The 19,331-nt window shown below is 44.2% G+C and overlaps 1 protein-coding gene across 1 annotated transcript in view; it reads right to left on the bottom strand.

Annotated features, from left to right (window-relative positions):
• SLC6A5 (solute carrier family 6 member 5) overlaps positions 1-18,930 on the bottom strand; it is a 108,577-nt gene extending 89,647 nt beyond the window's left edge. The window contains exons 1-4 of the mRNA XM_066582521.1: positions 18,913-18,930; positions 15,587-16,099; positions 14,859-14,994; positions 11,567-11,698 (exon numbers count right to left, since the gene is read on the bottom strand). Coding sequence (XP_066438618.1) covers positions 11,567-11,698; positions 14,859-14,994; positions 15,587-16,099; positions 18,913-18,915 — 784 coding nt within the window. The 5' untranslated portion in view covers positions 18,916-18,930. The remainder of the gene's footprint in view (positions 1-11,566; positions 11,699-14,858; positions 14,995-15,586; positions 16,100-18,912) is intronic.
• Between the last annotated feature and the right edge of the window lie 401 nt (positions 18,931-19,331).

Genomic DNA, 19,331 nt, shown 5'->3' with positions numbered 1-19,331 from the left:
CTAATAACTATGTATAGATATATCAGGGGTCAGTACAGAGATCTCTCCCATCATCTATTATACCCAGGACTGTAACAAGGGGGCGCTCTAATAACTATGTATAGATATATCAGGGGTCAGTACAGAGATCTCTCCCATCATCTATTATACCCAGGACTGTAACAAGGGGGCGCTCTAATAACTATGTATAGATATATCAGGAGTCAGTACAGAGATCTCTCCCATCATCTATTATACACAGGACTTTAACAAGGGGGCCCTCTAATAACTATGTATAGATATATCAGGTGTCAGTACAGAGATCTCTCCCATCATCTATTATACCCAGGACCGTAACAAGGGGGCGCTCTAATAACTATGTATAGATATATCAGGAGTCAGTACAGAGATCTCTCCTATCATCTATTATACCCAGGACTGTAACAAGGGGGCACTCTAATTACTATGTATAATATATCAGGGGTCAGTACAGAGATCTCTCCCATCATCTATTATACCCAGGACTGTAACAAGGGGGCGCTCTTATAACTATGTATAGATATATCAGGGGTCAGTACAGAGATCTCTCCCATCATCTATTATACCCAGGACTGTAACAAGGGGGCGCTCTAATAACTATGTATAGATATATCATGAGTCAGTACAGAGATCTCTCCCATCATCTATTATACACAGGACTTTAACAAGGGGGCACTCTAATAACCATGTATAGATATATCAGGGGTCAGTACAGAGATCTCTCCCATCATCTATTATACCCAGGACTGTAACAAGGGGGCGCTCTAATAACTATGTATAGATATATCAGGAGTCAGTACAGAGATCTCTCCCATCATCTATTATACCCAGGACTGTAACAAGGGGGCGCTCTAATAACTATGTATAGATATATCAGGAGTCAGTACAGAGATCTCTCCCATCATCTATTATACCCAGGACTGTAACAAGGGGGCACTCTAATTACTATGTATAATATATCAGGGGTCAGTACAGAGATCTCTCCCATCATCTATTATTCTCAGGACTGTAACAAGGGGGCGCTCTAATAACTATGTATAGATATATCAGGGGTCAGTACCGAGATCTCTCCCATCATCTATTATACACAGGACTTTAACAAGGGGGCACTCTAATAACTATGTATAGATATATCAGGTGTCAGTACAGAGATCTCTCCCATCATCTATTATACCCAGGACTGTAACAAGGGGGCGCTCTAATAACTATGTATAGATATATCAGGAGTCAGTACAGAGATCTCTCCCATCATCTATTATACCCAGGACTGTAACAAGGGGGCACTCTAATTACTATGTATAATATATCAGGGGTCAGTACAGAGATCTCTCCCATCATCTATTATACTCAGGACTGTAACAAGGGGGCGCTCTAATAACTATGTATAGATATATCAGGGGTCAGTACAGAGATCTCTCCCATCATCTATTATACCCAGGACTGTAACAAGGGGGCGCTCTAATAACTATGTATAGATATATCAGGGGTCAGTACAGAGATCTCTCCCATCATCTATTATACCCAGGACTGTAACAAGGGGGCGCTCTAATAACTATGTATAGATATATCATGAGTCAGTACAGAGATCTCTCCCATCATCTATTATACACAGGACTTTAACAAGGGGGCACTCTAATAACCATGTATAGATATATCAGGGGTCAGTACAGAGATCTCTCCCATCATCTATTATACCCAGGACTGTAACAAGGGGGCGCTCTAATAACTATGTATAGATATATCATGAGTCAGTACAGAGATCTCTCCCATCATCTATTATACCCAGGACTGTAACAAGGGGTGCTCTAATAACTATGTATAGATATATCAGGAGTCAGTACAGAGATCTCTCCCATCATCTATTATACTCAGGACTGTAACAAGGGGGCGCTCTAATAACTATGTATAGATATATCAGGAGTCAGTACAGAGATCTCTCTCATCATCTATTATACCCAGGACTTTGAAAAATGTAAAGAAAATGGATCAAAATGAATACGCCATATACCATTTAAAAACGTAGATATATGGGTAAAATGCATGGGATTTTCACCATTTTTTTTATGGACGTTTCTCGCATACGGAAAATGTACATGAACGTCGCAGACTCACTGAGGGGCTTTAAGTGAACTTGTTCTGTCATAATATCCCTTTGCTGACTATATGAAGGTCATCTGCATATCCGAAAATATCCAGTAGAACAAATCTGTAAATGTTCAAGAGGTTGTACTAAAATTACAGGATATCCACAGGATAGAGGATAACTTGCTGATTGGTGGAGGTCTCACCACTAAGTCCCCCGTTGATCTCGAAGATGGGTGTCCCGTGTTCTTCGCCCTTTTCACTCGGTGTTATTGCACCCCCCGCAGTGAGGAGAGACTGAATGGAGTGCTGGTTGTGCAAGCACAATGGCACTCTATTCACTTTCAGTTGGCCTTTGGACATAGCCCACTGGTCAGCACTCAGGTATTTTCATCAGCCTCGTTGAAGTGAATGGAGCGCCGACTGCGAATACTCAGCCAACACTCCATTCTCTCTGACATCACTGCAGGGGAAGAATCGATCCCCACAGTGACAGCAAGCAGAGGAGGACCAGCTTCAAATAGTGTTGGTACTCATGACTCTACAATAACAAGTCAACAGTAATAAATATGATTTAAGGGAGAGTGGAATGCAAAGATCAATGATCCCCAACCAGATCACCAACTGTTGTCTCGAAAGCGCTATAAACACTTGTATGATGCCCCTTGAATGGACAAATGATAAAAACTGCAGATGACACAAGTTTTATTCTGCCTAGTCTATAGCCAGTACAGTAACATCACACCATGTGTGGCAGAGGAGTCAATGTAATGACGACTGTGAGACACTAGGGGGTCATAGGTGAGGAAAATGGTCAATTGAAAAGGGTTCTCTGCTGTCGAGCTACCTGGTTATGCTCCACCTGAAGAGTCCATGTTAAAAAGAGGTGTGAACCTATCAGAAGTGGCTCCCATTCTGAACCTGAGGAGAGTTAGAGAGAGAAGAGAGAGACCAGGCAAAAAGGCTCGTGGAGCCATACTGTACTGACCTCGCATGACAGGGTATAAGACGCACCCTATGCCCATTTATGGCATGTGAAGCTTTTGGCAATAGGCCTAACTGTAGAGATGGCATTGTTAAAGGAGATGTCTCGAGGCAGGAGTGGATTTTTTTTTATTGCCCAGTCCCCCTAATTAAGCATACATTACTAAGCCCCCCTGTAAATGACTTTTCTAGCTGGTTTGTACTTACCGTTCCAGCGTTTCAGCAACTTATAAAAATTTTCCCAAGATGGCCGCCGGCTCTTTTCCCGTCGCTTGCTGTAGCCCGACGTGCGCGCTCCCGAGACGCTACCAGCTGTGTCTCCCTGACAACCAGACGCCCCGCAGCCGCCGACCGGACCCCTGGAGTGAACACGGCCGACCAGTCACCCACCGCCAGGCAGCAGGTAACCGGCGCAGCCCCCCCCCGGCACAGCGGCAGCCCCCCCATCGCAGCGACAGCCCCCCCATCACAGCGACAGCCCCCCCATCGCAGCGGCAGCCCCCCCATTGCAGCGACAGCCCCCCCCATCGCAGCGACAGCCCCCCCCATCGCAGCGACAGACCCCCATCACAGCGGCAGCCCCCCCCCCCCCCGACACAGCGACAGCCCCCCCATCACAGCGACAGCCCCCCCCATCGCAGCGACAGCCCCCCCGGCACAGCGACAGCCCCCCCCCCGGCACAGCGACAGCCCCCCATCACAGCGGCAGCCCCCCCCCGCCACAGCGACAGCCCTCCCATCGCAGTGGCAGCCCCCCCCCATCGCAGCGACAGCCCCCCGGCGCAGCGGCAGCCCACCCGGCCCATCACTTACCAGGACGGCGGGACAGCTGGGCGGCTCTGCACCTTCTTCTAACAGAGGATGGTACAGAATGGCCGCTCCAGCGCGCTCCCAAGCAGTGACAGCTCGTCTGCGCATGCGCAGAAGAGCTGTAGCGGGGAGCACACTGAAGCGGCTCGTGCTGAGAGGAGAAGAACGGACTGCGCAAGCGCGTCTAAAAAAGCAAGCCGCCAGCGAAATTAGACGGCTCCATGGAGACGAGGACGCCAGCAACGGAGCAGGTAAGTGAATAACTTCTGTATGGCTCATATTTAATGCACAATGTACATTACAAAGTGCATTAATATGGCCATACAGAAGTGTATAACCCCACTTGCTGCAGCGAGACAACCCCTTTAAAGTATAGTAAGAGAGGATTTGAATTAGGCAATGCAAATGTGTTACATAAAGTAACATAAAGCTGGCAGTGAGTTTACTGATTGTGCCGACCATCTTCTGTATAAAAGATGGCAGTCCAGAGAAAGACTAATCCCACAGAAGTCATACATGTCACAGATAATAGTGGTGACATTGTGATGGGGTAGAGAGATGCTTTGCTGTCTTAGGAGCTACGACAACCATCTAGTACAATCGTGAATCCAGCATTGTAGCAACACAGAAGCAAGATAACATACCAATGGTTGACAAGAAACACAACAAAAGGGGTTTCTAACAGGCAACAATTATATCATACGTATAGGATACTTCATAAATATCTGATTGGTGGGGGCAGGGATGTTGCTCTGTGCAGTACCTTCTGTTGGTGCCTAACTTACAGCATCATACAGTATAACTCCCAAATAACACTTTAATACAATAGCCTACATAAAAAATTGTATATTTTACTGCACCTACAACAACCACAGCGAAAAATGAATATACTGAAAAGTCCTGAAAAACACAACTGTTAGGTGGATTCACAACCGGCTGAGTGATCGTACTTAAAGAGTGGTCATAAATGGCTGCACATCCAAGTGGGAGAATGTATCAAGTGGGGACCACAAGGCTCTGTCCTAGGCCCAGTGTGGGTCAACATTGTTATAAATGATCTGGAGGAGGGAATTGATGGGAAACTGATCACATTTGCTGATGACACAAAGCTAGGAGGGATACCTAACACTAGGGAAGAGAAAGAGAGGATTCAAAAAGATCTAGAAAAGCTTGCACAGTGAGCAGCGACTAACAGAATGGTATTTAACAAGGAGAAATGCAAAGTCCTACATCTGGGCAAGAAAAATGAAAAAAGCACATACAGAATGGGAGGAATTGGGCTAAGCAGCAGCACATGTGAAAAAGACTTGGGTATACTAATAGATCATAGACTGAACATGAGTCAACAATGTGATGCAGCAGCCAAAAAGGCAAACATAATTCTGGGATGTATTAAGAGAAGCATGGAGTCTAGATCACGTGAGGTCATTATCCCCCTCTACTCTTCCTTAGTCAGACCTCATCTGGAATACTGGGTCCAGTTCTGGGCACCCCACTTTAAAAAAGACATAGACAAACTGGAGCAAGTTCAGAGAAGAGTTACCAAGATGGTGAGCGGTCTGCAAATCATGTCCCATGAGGAACGGTTAAAGGATCTGCGAATGTTTAGCAGAAGAGAAGGCTGAGAGGAGACTTAATAGCGGTCTACAAATATCTGAAGGGCTGTCACAGTGCAGAGGGATCAGCCCTATTCTCATCTGCACAAGGAAAGACTAGAAGCAATGGGATGAAACTGAAAGGGAGGAGACACAGATTAGATATTAGACAGTGAGGGGGATCAATGTGTGGAACAGGTTGCCACGGGAGGTGGGGAGTTCTCCTCTATGGAAGTCTTCAGAGACTGAACAGACATCTGTCTTGGATGATTTAGTGATCCTGCACTGAGCAGAGGATTGGACCCGATGATCCCGGAGGACCAGATGACCCTGGAGGAACCGATGATCCCGGAGGACCAGATGACCCTGGAGGTCCCTTCCAACTCTTCCATTCTATGATCTCACCCTCATGTGTAGCTGCTTTACGATAAAACCTCAAACCATGAAATTCGCAGGGAACATTTCCAGCAGTCAAATACACAGAAATCATAAGCCCACTTAGCAAAACCCCAAATCCATCCTAAAACTGTAGAGCTGCAACCTCTCAACTGCTGGACCTTGGAGAAGAAGAAGCTGCCATGTCCGTCGCCCTTGTAGTAGCACCCTACCAGTAGAGGAAGGTGCTGTGTACAACTAATATGGTGCAAGAGAAGCTGTATAATATAGCGCAGGCACAATAGATATCATGTGCACAGGCTAAAACATGTGATCTAGAACCCCAATGTAAGTCAGATGTCAAAATGCATACAGATGAAAGAACCTTCAAGTTAATGTAACATAAAGAGTAGATAAAAATATCATGATAAAGTAGAGAAAGGACAAAACCTTGTGTGATCTAGAACACATACAAGCAGGAAAAGAGCTAGAACAGACAACCGTCACATGAAGGTAATGGAGATTGCACGCAGTCCAGAACAGATAGAAGGCCGCATGCCTAATCCTATCAATGCCAAACACAAGTAGAGTAATGTCCCTACTACACGCGCCGACAGTCAACTAAATGACTTCATTAGCGCCGTCACCGCTGAGGTCGTTAGCGCTCATGCAGGGCAGTAATACTGACAGACTTCACCGCTGGATCGCGAGATTCTTGCTGGCTTCTCGCTCAGCGCCTCACATTGACACAGAACGATAATCCCGCGATCCAGTGATGGAAGGTAGCGATAAAAACCTGGAACGAATTTTGAGCAATAATCATCCCGTGTAAACGGCCCTCTACAATGTCCGTGATCAGATGGAGAACATGTAATCTAGAACAATTCATTTAATACCACGGTTTCTTTTTCCAATGATGTGTAGCCTATTTTATCTTAATGAAACAGTTCTAGGCAAAGATCCAACTGATGAAACAGAATGTGTGCCGATGGCCTATGTGTTCCCATAGCATATGCAATCTAGAACGTACATCTGGCGTCATCTACAGCAATGTTGCCTGATGTTTCTAAGCCAATCACATAATAATCCACTGAGCTGCACATTACCAGTAAAGCATGAGGCAAGCGCCCCCTATGGACATGGCATGTGCCCTCTGGAGTAATCTAGAACACAACATATTAGCATACGCCTTGCAGAACCTGGAACATTTTAATGGTTCACTATAATGTCCGACTGCTGTCCAGAAGCCTCAATCATGGAAGAGAAGATGACAAAAGCTATGTAGACGTAAACACCACTCTACTACTACCCGTCATCATCATGGCCACACCGCCAACACTTACAGTACTAAGAACCTCTAGAGGGCTTCGTGTTTAGTCCTGCGTTCCCAGCCTAAGGGCTTAAACAGATGGATGTGATTTTTTCCCGTTATGCGGCCGTGTTAATCACGGACGCATAACGGGATGAAACAAAACCACTGATATCAATAGTCTTGTTTTCACTAGCGGTATCCCCGCTCATTAATAGTACAGTCCAGAAACCATAGGACTTGCCCTAGTTAATACTATTTGCGACAAAGATGGGGCAGGCGCTATATTCCTGCTTTAGCACGCAGTTTGAATATTCCGAAAAAGTTAAAAAATATTCATGTACAACTGCAGTCGGTAGCGGTGAGAGTAGTTGCGCATGCGCCCCTCTGAAGACGATCTAAGGCTAAAGTCACACGGGAGAGCGCGATATCGGGCTGTGAAACTTGGCACAATATTGTGCTCAGGAACGTGCGATGTCCCCGCGGACGCAAGGCATTTTTGTGTCAAAAACGTTTCCCATCGTTTCAGGGAAGTAGCGAAGTAGCTTTCACACGGCCAGGAAAATCGCGCAAGATTTGTGCGTTGCAAGACGATGCTTCGCATCATAGTGCGGGAAAAAATCGTGGTACGTCCCTTAAAACGTATCGCCCATTGGTTTCAAAGGGGCCAGAAAACACAAATCACGGCGTGCTATGTGTATGCGAGTGCGATGCAAGGTTGCCCATTGAAAACATCGCATCCGCGGTACCTTATACGTGCAATGTTTTTGCATGTATTACTGTCGCGTGCAAAAAAATAAGACCCCACGTATTTTCCTGCGTATTTGCGCACCAAATGGTCCCATAGAAGTCTATGGTGGCTGCTCAAATGTGTGAGCAATAGGAAAGGAGATACGCTGCGAAAACCCACGGGGAAAAGAACACATTTGGACCGCAGCCTTTTAAATCAGGGTGGGAGTGAGTCAGCTCGCATATGAACACGTGCGCAAAAAGTATAGTATTATGCGAAATCACACACGCAAATCAACCTCGTTCACTGCCCAAATACATTGCGCTAAAACGGGCATATTTGCCAATATTCACACAGATGTATTTCAAAATGCTCTGGCTCCTGCATAATGTTTTTGCGCAATGAACGAGGGTACTTTGCGTGTATGCCTGCGCAGGCACAGCTAGTTCACATGGGTGGGGGAATCACTGTTGCTCTGATTTAAATGGCTATTGGGTCAAAGGAGGCGCTGGTGTGCACGGGTTTCTGTAGCGTATTGCACTTACCTGCACGTATATCTGTGCGCATTTGTGCGCTTCACTTGGACCTTTATGGAGCTCTTTGGTGCACAAATGCGCACAAAATAGAGCAGGTCCTATTTTTTTTGTGCCCATGAGAACCGCGAGCGCCAAAAAATGAACTTATTGAAATCAATGGGGTTTTTTCTGCGTATTGTGCGCAGGATTTTTCAGTGCACAAAATTGCACAAGTACACCGAGTGAAGAAGCCCTTAAAGTCAATGTGATGACGTAAATATACAGTGGATACGCATGGTAGACGAGTATGCACTGCGTATTTACACATGGTGGCAGGAGAAATCAAGGAGGCCATCGTGTGTTTTTTTTGCGCACGTGAAAAATACAATGAATACATACGCAAAAATCCACAATATGCGCGGTATCTGTCGTGAAAATGGTGCGTATTTCATGGACTGAATCTGCACACGCCCGTGTGAATGAGCCATAGATCTCCAGAGCTAATGACTCAAACAGTCATTAGCTATTCCTGTTGTGCCCATGAAGACACATTGGCCAAACACAAGCATCACACTAGTACATCCCTACCTATATCATTGCTCCATCTACACATAATCACCCATAAAGTTGTGACAGCCCTATAGTAGTGCCAATCAATTCCAAACACAGAGAAAATAGTGCCAGGACAGTGCCCAAACCAATATGTCAGTCACAATGCCCATTCAGTACAGGACCCTCTCCTTCTCCTTGGTTCTGGCTGCTCTCTACTCCTCTTAGAGGAGCTAACAGGGGATCAGGCACCGGGATGTATTCATCCCTTCCTATATCAGGCTCTACAAACCAGTACTGGAGATGACACGTTGGACATAAGGGTTCATGGTGCCACATTGTGACCACTTGGGCATATGTGATGTAAAACATTCAGGTGATGGCAAACAAAATGTGGGATCTACACAGAACAATCACCGCATTAGGAACAACTACTCAATAATGGGTTGTTCCGACGTTCCAGATGTCAGGAAACAGATTCCACAAGGTGGCAAACATCCTCCACACCCAACTTGCCCAATGCCCACTGCAGCAGCTCCATCAGTTGGTGCACATTTTGCAGATAGATGGTAGCAGATCTGACAGCCCTTTCCAGCATATACCAAACATGTTCCATGGGGCTACAGTCCGGTGGGTCCTGGGGGTTAGGGCAATGTGGAGAATTCATTGTTGTGTTCTTCCAGCCACTCTCTAGGGATCCGAGCTCAATGATATGGAGCGTTGTCCTGTTGGAAGATGGCACTGCGGTTGGGGAAGACTTCCAGGAGATATGGGTGTAGATGGTCCGCTGACAGGTCCCTGTAGTGTTCACCATTCAAGGATTGTGATATGATGACCAACAGTCCTAGGCCATGCCAGGAAAATACTCCCCAGACTGTGACACTGCCACCACCAGCCAACAGGGCACCCATGGGATATGGCTTCATGTTGTTTACTCTAGATATGGACTGGGCCGTCTATATCATTCAGCAGGAAACAGGACTCATCACTCCAGACGGCCTTTTGCCATGTGTCCAAGGTCCATTGATGTCTTGCCCATGCAAGGCACTGTTGGCAATGATCCGGGGTCATCAGGGACAACCTTTTCGGCCTTTGGCTATTGAATCCCAGTCAACACAAAGTATGCCACATGGGCACTGTGGAAATATACCCAACAGCACGTCCCAGTGAAGCTCGAAGCAGGCAGCTGCTCAGAACTGAACGACTGCTGTTTACACTGAACAGCTAGTCGTTCAGTTTTCTGCATTCATTTACATGCGACGACCATCTTTAAACTCCCGCGGGAGCTTCAACAACTCTGAACGATAATCGCCCCTTGCAAATGGGCCTTAACTTCCCCCCTATTGTACTGCTGGGTCACTTGGTCCATTATGGCACGTCATTACTGAGATACCAGACATGCCACCGAATGCTTGTTTCTAGTATTCATCATACGTGGCCTGTGTAGTCCTCTGTTGGATGTCTGTCCATGGTACAACCAGTCTTGGTAAACTGCAGTTCATGAACAGCCAACAACTGTGACTATTTCAGAAATACTGGCACCAGACCCTCGGGTACCAACAATCTGCCTGCAGACAAGTCACCATGTTTACCCGTGATTGCCAAATGTTGCCTTCTGCTGAGAGCAGATTGTGACACAGCCATCATGTGGTACCCATTACTGATCACAAGATGCAGATAAAGAAGATGGAACAATACCTCTGCAGCGCCACCTATTGGATGGTAGCGTTGCTACAAATCAATATCAGACTCTTTATACAAGTCTTTATAACAATGACTGGAAATTGAAAACCAAGCCATAATCCATACACAGACAGCTGTTTGGGAGGTTGTGCCCCTCATTAGTTTTGCAGTAGGTTTCTGGCTTGGCTAGTGAGAGGCCTATTGAAGTAGGTCAGGAGGTGTATCATCTCTCCTTAAAGAGAGCACCTAGAAGGTATGTGAGGAGAAACCTAGACTGCAGAGGTATTCTTCCATCTTCCTTATTGTCATATATTTGCCAAAGGAACATGGATAGCCTTATTAGTCTCCTCGCACACCTTCTAGGTGCTCTCCTTAAGGAAAGATGATACCATTCCTGATCACAAGATGTCACACACCAGCTGTTCCTAATACAGTAATGGTTCATTGTAGAACATTATATATCACCCAATACCAAGGGCATACATATGATAGGGGCAGCCCACACAGCCGCTATGGAGCCCATTGAAGGAAGGAGCCCCAGCTATGCCTAGCCTCTTCTTCTACTCCACAGGCAGTATGGACCTACACATACATCCCTCTCTAGAGGATCCCCAAAAATGATAGGTAAAAATAAGAAGAGAAGGAAGAGCTGTCTCTGGACGTGTGCATTTGATTAGATGCTATAGTGCCCTCTGACATCCCTATATGCTCCAGCAGTATATGCACTCTGGAACATGGGCCGGGTATCAGTGTTTCTGTATGCTTCTAAGCCAAGTACCACCTACTCAAATAAGTAACATCTAAGAATCACTAAAATATACTAAGCTGCACAGTAACAGAAAAGCATGAGTCCAAAGCATATACCCCTGGAGACAGTCATGATGATAACTATGGAAGAAGACATTGTGTCACTCACCTTGCAATGCAGGAATAGCTTTCCACACAGAGATAGGGCCCTGACTGGCGAACTGTCCGAGTGACACCTCCAAAAGGAAAATGGGGACCCCGGCTAGAGCCAACATTGTCAAGTAGGGAATGAGGAAGGCACCTGAGAGAACACAGAAAGAAGTAACACAGTGAGAATTTGTAACATTGTAGAAAGTGGAATGTTACTTATTAAAGGGGTTTTCCAACCCGCATTTTAATTTTCTAGTACTGGCAATATCAGCCTTGTATCTGCCAAAAGACTTCATCTTTATTTGAAAGAGGTCGTAGAGAACTGTAAAAGCATGGCTGATCCAGAAATAGCGCCACCCCTGTCTCTACAACATCTATCTGGTATTGCAGCTCAGTTGTATTGAAGTGAAAGAGGCTGAGGTGCAATACACATGCAATCCATGGAGAGGGGTGGCGCTGTTTCCAGACAATAGAAGCCATGTTTTTTCAATTCTATACAACCCCTTTAATTCAAAGTTTGACAGCCCCCTGGCGTCTCCCATAGCTCCCCCGTTAATGTTTACAAGTGGCACTTCTGCATCATTTCCATCGCTCATCTATTACAATGACCACAACCTTCAAACAAGCGACAATGAACGATAATCGTTCAGTGTAAACACGGCCAACAATTGAACGATAGACGATAATTCATTTGCTTATCATTCATTCCAGGCAAGCATGAAAATCTTCATTGAATTGTTCGCTAATTCTATTTCTATACTGATTGCTCAGTCGTTCTCATTCACTGATACAGAGAATGTGAATGACTGAGCGATTTAGAAGGTGAACAAGCAAATGATTTATCTGCCTGTATAAACAGGTTGTATGAGCAAATAAGTGAACTTTGGCGTTGTTCGCTCATGGGAATGTTAAATTGTTAGGTGTAAAACTACCTTTATAGATCAACTAATCTTCCTCTGTATGCAAATAGGAGTTGGTACAATGCCACTGCAGCGCCACCTATTGGAAGGCAGCTTTCCTATAAATCAATGTCTCACCTTGTCCTATCTATTAGGTCTTGTAATATGTTGAGGATATAAACCAGAACAGAACTTTCTCTATAGGGAAGAGATAACATCTGCAGATAGCTGTTTCATGTTTTTCCCCTTAGTAGTGTACAGTAGGTTTGCTGGCTGGTTGGGTGAGAGCCCTAGGATATGGGTGAGGGGGGGTGTACTGCTTCTCCTTGTACAGAGCGCCAAGTAGGCGGGAGGAGATTTAAAAACACCAAAACAGCTGTCTGCACATTTTTTTTTTCCTGGAGAAGACTGTGGCTTGACTTATATTCACAGTCATATTACAAGAGCTGTTAGAAGGTCAAGCATTGGCTTACAAGGAGTTATCTTCCAATAAATGGTCCTGGAGCATTGTACCATCTCCCAATCACATTCTAATATAACACATAACATAAGATAAAGCCATATAGTACGGGATAATATCATACTAACCATTAGGGGAATTTTTGATGCCAGTTTTATTTCCTTCTCAGTTGAAAATATAACAAATGTACTGAATGTTGCATAAGGATGATAAATGTGTTACATCTCTAAAAAGGTCTGCAGATTTGGAGTCACATCTGGAGTGAGAGTGCAACAAATGCTGCAAAGTTGCAGTTCCCTTGTCTGTCTAAAACCCCCATTCTGCTCAAACCCCACCCTCATATATAGACATTTTGGAAAAGTAGCGTGAGAGGCCTAATGTCTGTAATTTTTTATGCTAATCAATAATAAATTTATTTAAATTGATTTGCTTCAAAAAAGGTGCAATTTACTGCAGAACTCTATGACAACAGTAATAAATGTGCCGCATGGTGTAAACAACAGGAGGGACAATTAAAATCGAGCATTACTTGCAACATTTTTTGTGCAAATCTACTTAGACAAATTTACTATTGAGCTGCATCTCAAATAACAGCTGCTACACCTCTCACTCCACTTCTCCAAAGTGTCTATAAAAGGGGTGGGGTGTGAGTGGAGGAAGGCTTTAGACAGATTAAAGAATTGCAACATAATTAAAGATGTAACAAACTTATCACCATCATGCAACATTCATCACTCCAGAAACTGGAGAAAGGTTAAAACTACATGAGGAATCTGGTATCAAACACTCCCCTGATAATAAATTACATCCATCTATCTATCTGTCTCATATCTATCTGTCTCATATCTATCTATCTATCTCATATCTATTTATCTAATATCTATCTATCTCCTATCTATCGATCTGTCTATATCTATTTAATAACTATCTCATTATTTATCTCTATGTGCTATATATATATATATATATATATATATATATATATATATATATCATGTCTATCTTATCTCAAATAATATTGTGAATGTTGAGTTGTATGATGTATTAACAGGATATTGTACACTGCAAGGTTGTATGAAGTAATAGTAGAACATTGTACACTAGGGATATATGAAGTATTAATACAATATTCTAACTGCAGGTTGTGAGAAATAGAGTAATAAATAATTAAATATTTTTCCCTGCAAGTCATGTAATATAATAATAGGATATTGCATACTTCAGGTTGTGTGTTGCAATAATAGAATATTTTACACTGAAGCACTATGTGATATAATAATAGAATATTACACACTGCGGGTTGTGTGATGTAATAAGATATTGTACAGTGTGGTATATTTAGCATAATACTAAATAATTATACTGTGTATGTTGTACGCTGCAGTGATGTGTTTAGAATCCCAGGACGTTGAACAATGTAGAGTTGTCCTATTGCTATAACAGGATATTGTACTCTGCGGTGCTCTGTATTGTTATAGTATATTGTAATAATGTAATATTATACACTGCAGGGTATTTGCATTATAGTATCATGTTGTATCATGACAGTTACTTCCACCATGCGTTTATCTTTTCCATGTTAACACTATGCCGCTCTGCTGGCACTGCAGTAAGGTATTAGTGTGTGGTGCTGCATGTGGCATCGAAAATTCATCTGCCTGTACTGGGAACCGTGTACACTGACATCATTACATACAGGTGCACATCTGGTACACCTGTCATTGGTGTCAAACATTAGTCCTGGCACTCCTGTCTATCCTGTCTTTGGTGTCCTGGCACTCCTGTCTCTTGTATTGTTACACAACTCACACACTGTATACAAGAAAGTGTGGCATGTGACACCAGGTCCTACAGATACATCGTGCGGTTTATAGGATTTCTCTTGATTCATGCACATAACATTCTCACTCTCCGGCATCTGTGATGTGACAGCAGTCGGCATTGTACTCTACCTCCGCCATTTTTAAATGCCAAGTAGGGGAATCTCCAGACATTGCCCAGGCCCACCGCATACCCCACCATGGAGAGGATAAAATCCAGTTTATTGGACCAGTTCCCTCGTGCTTTGTTCTCATCCCCATCATCGTCCTAAGGAAAGAGAATCACAAGTCACACATCTCCTAATGCAGAGAGCCAGCAGAAGACTTCGTGATAGAATGACAGTGATGGCTGACAGACTGATAATAGACTGACAGCTGTCATTATTACTGTATAGGGAAGGAAGGAAGAGAAAAAAAAGATTTCGGATAGATAGGTAGATAGATTCCATTAATTGATCTTCCAGTATCACTGTGTGTAATGGAATATCGCTCTCTGATCATCTGATCATCTGATCATGTACATAACCACCCGCTTTTGTCATTGTAAGGACACACATATATACACATAAACATATATATATAATCAGGTACGTACAGCATATACGATATGAGAGTATTATTAAATTCACTGCAAGGAAATAATGAAAACTAGCGCGAGGTGTTCAGGGGTCCCGGCGGAATACCCTGATACATCACTTACTACCGAGGACTAACCAGGTATCCTTGTACATCCCAGTCATCAGATGGTAAGCTCTTGCGGCACCCCATCTACTATGTATCACGGTTAGTAATGTATAAACATGACATTAATTTCCTCATCCGTCAATCAATGCAAACAACATACATCTCCAGTCTCTTACCCCACTGAGGTTGCCCGACATGACCGAGGTGTTGCCATCTGTGCCCAGTATGACGGTGCTCTGGTTCATGGGCACCCAGCCGCCCTTGGCGTTGTTCTGCTCCAGGCTGGTCTTTCCAAAGCTCTGATTGGGGTCCTGCTCTGCGCTCTGGAGGGGAACAATTCTGCAGTGCATAGAGTTGTTCTGCCCGTTGATGTCAGTCATGTTTGAAGCCTTCAGTGGAAACCCATCGGCTGAATCTTTCCTTATGACAAATTTCCCATGACTTGGGGTGCTGATCTTGCAGGACCCCCCAGTTCTGGATCTCTCCAGGGCGCTGGCTTTGGATTCCTCAAATCCTTTGCTGTCATTGGAAGTAGACTGGGATAACCTGGCCAGTTTCGAGGAGGCTTGTAGGGGTACATCATTATCCGGGCTGTGGTGGGTAACTCCTGCGCCCCCAATCAGTCCTGGGGCGCCCCCCTCCGGGCTGTTCACCGTCTTCTGCCCCACATCCATGGGATTCACGTATTCCTGTAGAATATAAGTGAATGCTTATTGCCCTGACTATAATACATGTGGGGTAATGAACATGCCGCATGAACCTGCTAATTCCATAATCCACAGGATTACCTCTTGGCTTTGAAATGGTTAAATGCTTTTTCTTTTTTAGCTGGGGGTGTAAGAGAATATAATGCAGGATAAGGGGACTGCGGGACACCAGAGATGCTTGTTGGGTTTCATATCACGACTTGAATATTCTCCTGCCCCTTCATTGTTGTACAAAGATTCTTTAATTTTACGCCCCATTTCCCCGGTGTCACTCGTCAATAGACAGGCGGCTCTTCCTCAAGGGAGAACACTGCACTATTCATCCTAGGAGCCCCAAACAATCTGCTGCAACATCATTACTGTCTACTATTTACCTTTATATCAATAAGAGAATAAGAGCAAATGCAACAATGTATCCAGTCTCTTCTAGAGATAAAGCGGGACTGTACACATATAGAGCGGATGTGTATACAGATAAGTGAGAATATATATATATATATATATATATATATATATATATATATATATATATATATATATATATATATATATATATATATATATATACACAGAGAGAGCCTGTATCTATAAAGCGGGACTGTGTGTACAGATGAAGTGGGTCTTCTATAGACAAAGAGGGAAATTTTATACACACACACATATATATGTGCACTATGTGCACTTAGTGTGAATTCGGAGACCGCAGGATCTGGAGAGATCTGGAGGTGTTTTTTTTACCAAATATTCAATGCTCCAATTTTTTTCCGGAATTTACACCCATTGAGATACATTTCAAATAGATGGATCTTTCCTATCGCTCTTATCACATATCTATTTATTTATCTATCTATCTATCTATCTCATATCTATCTATCTATCTAGCTATCTATCTATCAGATAGATGAAAGAGATAGATGTGAAATAGAATTGATACATATGTCATAGATAAACAGATACATAGAGAGATCCACCTATGTCTTATGTATCTACTCCATATGAATCAATCAGATAGATAGATAGATAGATAGATAGATAGATAGATAGATAGATAGATAGATAGATAGATAGATAGATAGATATAGACTGGCCTATGCTTTGTGTATTGTAATGGTACCTAAATCTGAGCTGTGGTCCAGTGCACAGGTTAATGAGTAAATTTTGCTCACAGACAGTGTGATCAGGATCAGTACTTTCGACAGATCCTGATCTGATTGATTGAGGATTATTTACCTCCTAACGGCAGGTTCACAACTATGGGTCATTTCCTGCAGATTCAGAGCTCTAAAATAGGTTCTTAAACTGTAGAACCAGGTAGGTTGGGCATAATGAGGAGATCCTGGCTAGCTAAGTGCAGTAGAACTGTTCAGAATTGCGTCCAGCACTAGTCCAGAGGATCTAGTACTATGGACATCTACTGGTGGGTTCAGTAATATGGACATCTACTGGAGGATTCAGCACTACGGACATCTACTGGAGGGTTTAGCACTATGGACATCTACTGGTGGGATCAGAACTTTGGGCAGCACATAGAGGGTTCAGCACTATGGATAGCTCCATAAATTCAACTACGAATATGAGAACTATGGGACATCGATCGAAGAGAAGATCTACCGGAGGATGCAGCACTAGAGACATTTCCCCCAGGTTCAGCTCTGTAGACAGTCCCTGAAAAGAACAGCGCTGTAGACATGTCCTCAGGTTCAGCATTCAGAACAGTTCCTTGAGGGCTCAGCACTATGGAAATCTGCTGGAGGGTTCCACAATATGGCCATCTCCCAGTTTCAGCTCCATGGACTGCTCCTCCAGGTTAAGCACTTAGGAAAACCCATGTAGGGTTCAGTACTATGAAGAGGTCCCCCAAACTTGGTCATAAAGACAGCTCAGATAGGGGTCAGAAGAACAGACAGCTCCGGAAGGTTCAGCTCTAAGGACAATTCATGTAGGTCACAGTACTACGGCGTCCCTAATTCAGTAACACTGAGAGTTCCCCCAGGTTCAGTACAATGGCCAATAATTCTGGTACAGCACTATGGACAGTACCCCCGAGTTACCGCATTATCATAGTTCCCCCAGATTAACGATTATGGGCAGCACCCCTGGTTCAGAAGCACAAAGGACAGCATGCCTGGTTCAGCAGTATGGGCAGCAACTATAGTTCAGCACTATGGACAGCACCCCTAGATCAGCGCTATAGGCAAGAAACTTGGTTCGGTACTATTCAGCACCCCCAGTTAAGCAACACTTTAGTTAGCGCCCATGGTTCAGTGCTATAGACAGCACCCCTGGGTCAGCACTATAGGCAGCACCCCTGGTTCAGCAGCACTATAGACAGCACCCCTGGTTCAGCACTACAGGCAGCACCCCTAGTTCAGCACTATAGGCAGCACCCCTGGTTAAGCACTATAGATAGCACCCCTGATTCAGCAGCACTATAGGCAAGAACATTGGTTCAGTACTATGAGCATCACCTCTGGTTCAGTGCTATAGACAGTACCCCCATTTCAGCAACATGATAGGCAGCACCCCTGGTTCAGTGCTATAGACAGCACCCCCAGTTCAGCAACACTTTAGGCAGCACCCCTGGTTGAGTGCTATAGACAGCACGCCCAGTTCAGCAACACTATAGGCAGCACCCCTGGTTCAGTGCTATAGACAGCACCCCTGGTTCAGCACTATAGACAGTACTTTTGGTTCAGAGCTATGAACATCTTAGTGCCCTCTACCCCGCTGTAAAACCCTGCATATAGTACTGAAGTGAATGCTGTGAGTGCATAGAGAAGAGTCCCAGTACTCACCATCTCCACGAAGTCCTGATACCACTTGCAGCAGAGAAAGTCCTTGTACTTCGAGCTTAGAAAGACTGAATTAGCTGTGAGGAGAGCAAAGCTTGTATACCTTCCTGGAAAAGAGTGCGCTGTGCGTCAGTAAGAACAAGGTGCCCTTCCTTCTCCTGACATTTTCTTGATAATAAGAGTTTGATAAATCATTACACTTACATGCAGATCTTAAAGGGACAGCGTCCTCCTAGCGCCTTGCGAGCTGTCAGTCATCAGAGATTGCGTCTTCAACGTGAGTCATAGGGAGGTGAATACTCAAAGGGGTGACTTATTAGAGGGGGCGCAGTACGACCACCTCCCCATATATTACATACAGCCAGCAATGAGGCCGCTCAATAACTGTTCTCTGCCTGAGGAGCATTCACGTGTTTATCCAA

This window comes from Eleutherodactylus coqui, chromosome 11, assembly GCF_035609145.1.
Source record: "Eleutherodactylus coqui strain aEleCoq1 chromosome 11, aEleCoq1.hap1, whole genome shotgun sequence".
In the NCBI taxonomy this organism is placed as follows: Eukaryota; Metazoa; Chordata; class Amphibia; order Anura; family Eleutherodactylidae; genus Eleutherodactylus; species Eleutherodactylus coqui.
This window is presented reverse-complemented; position numbering and strand designations above follow the sequence as displayed.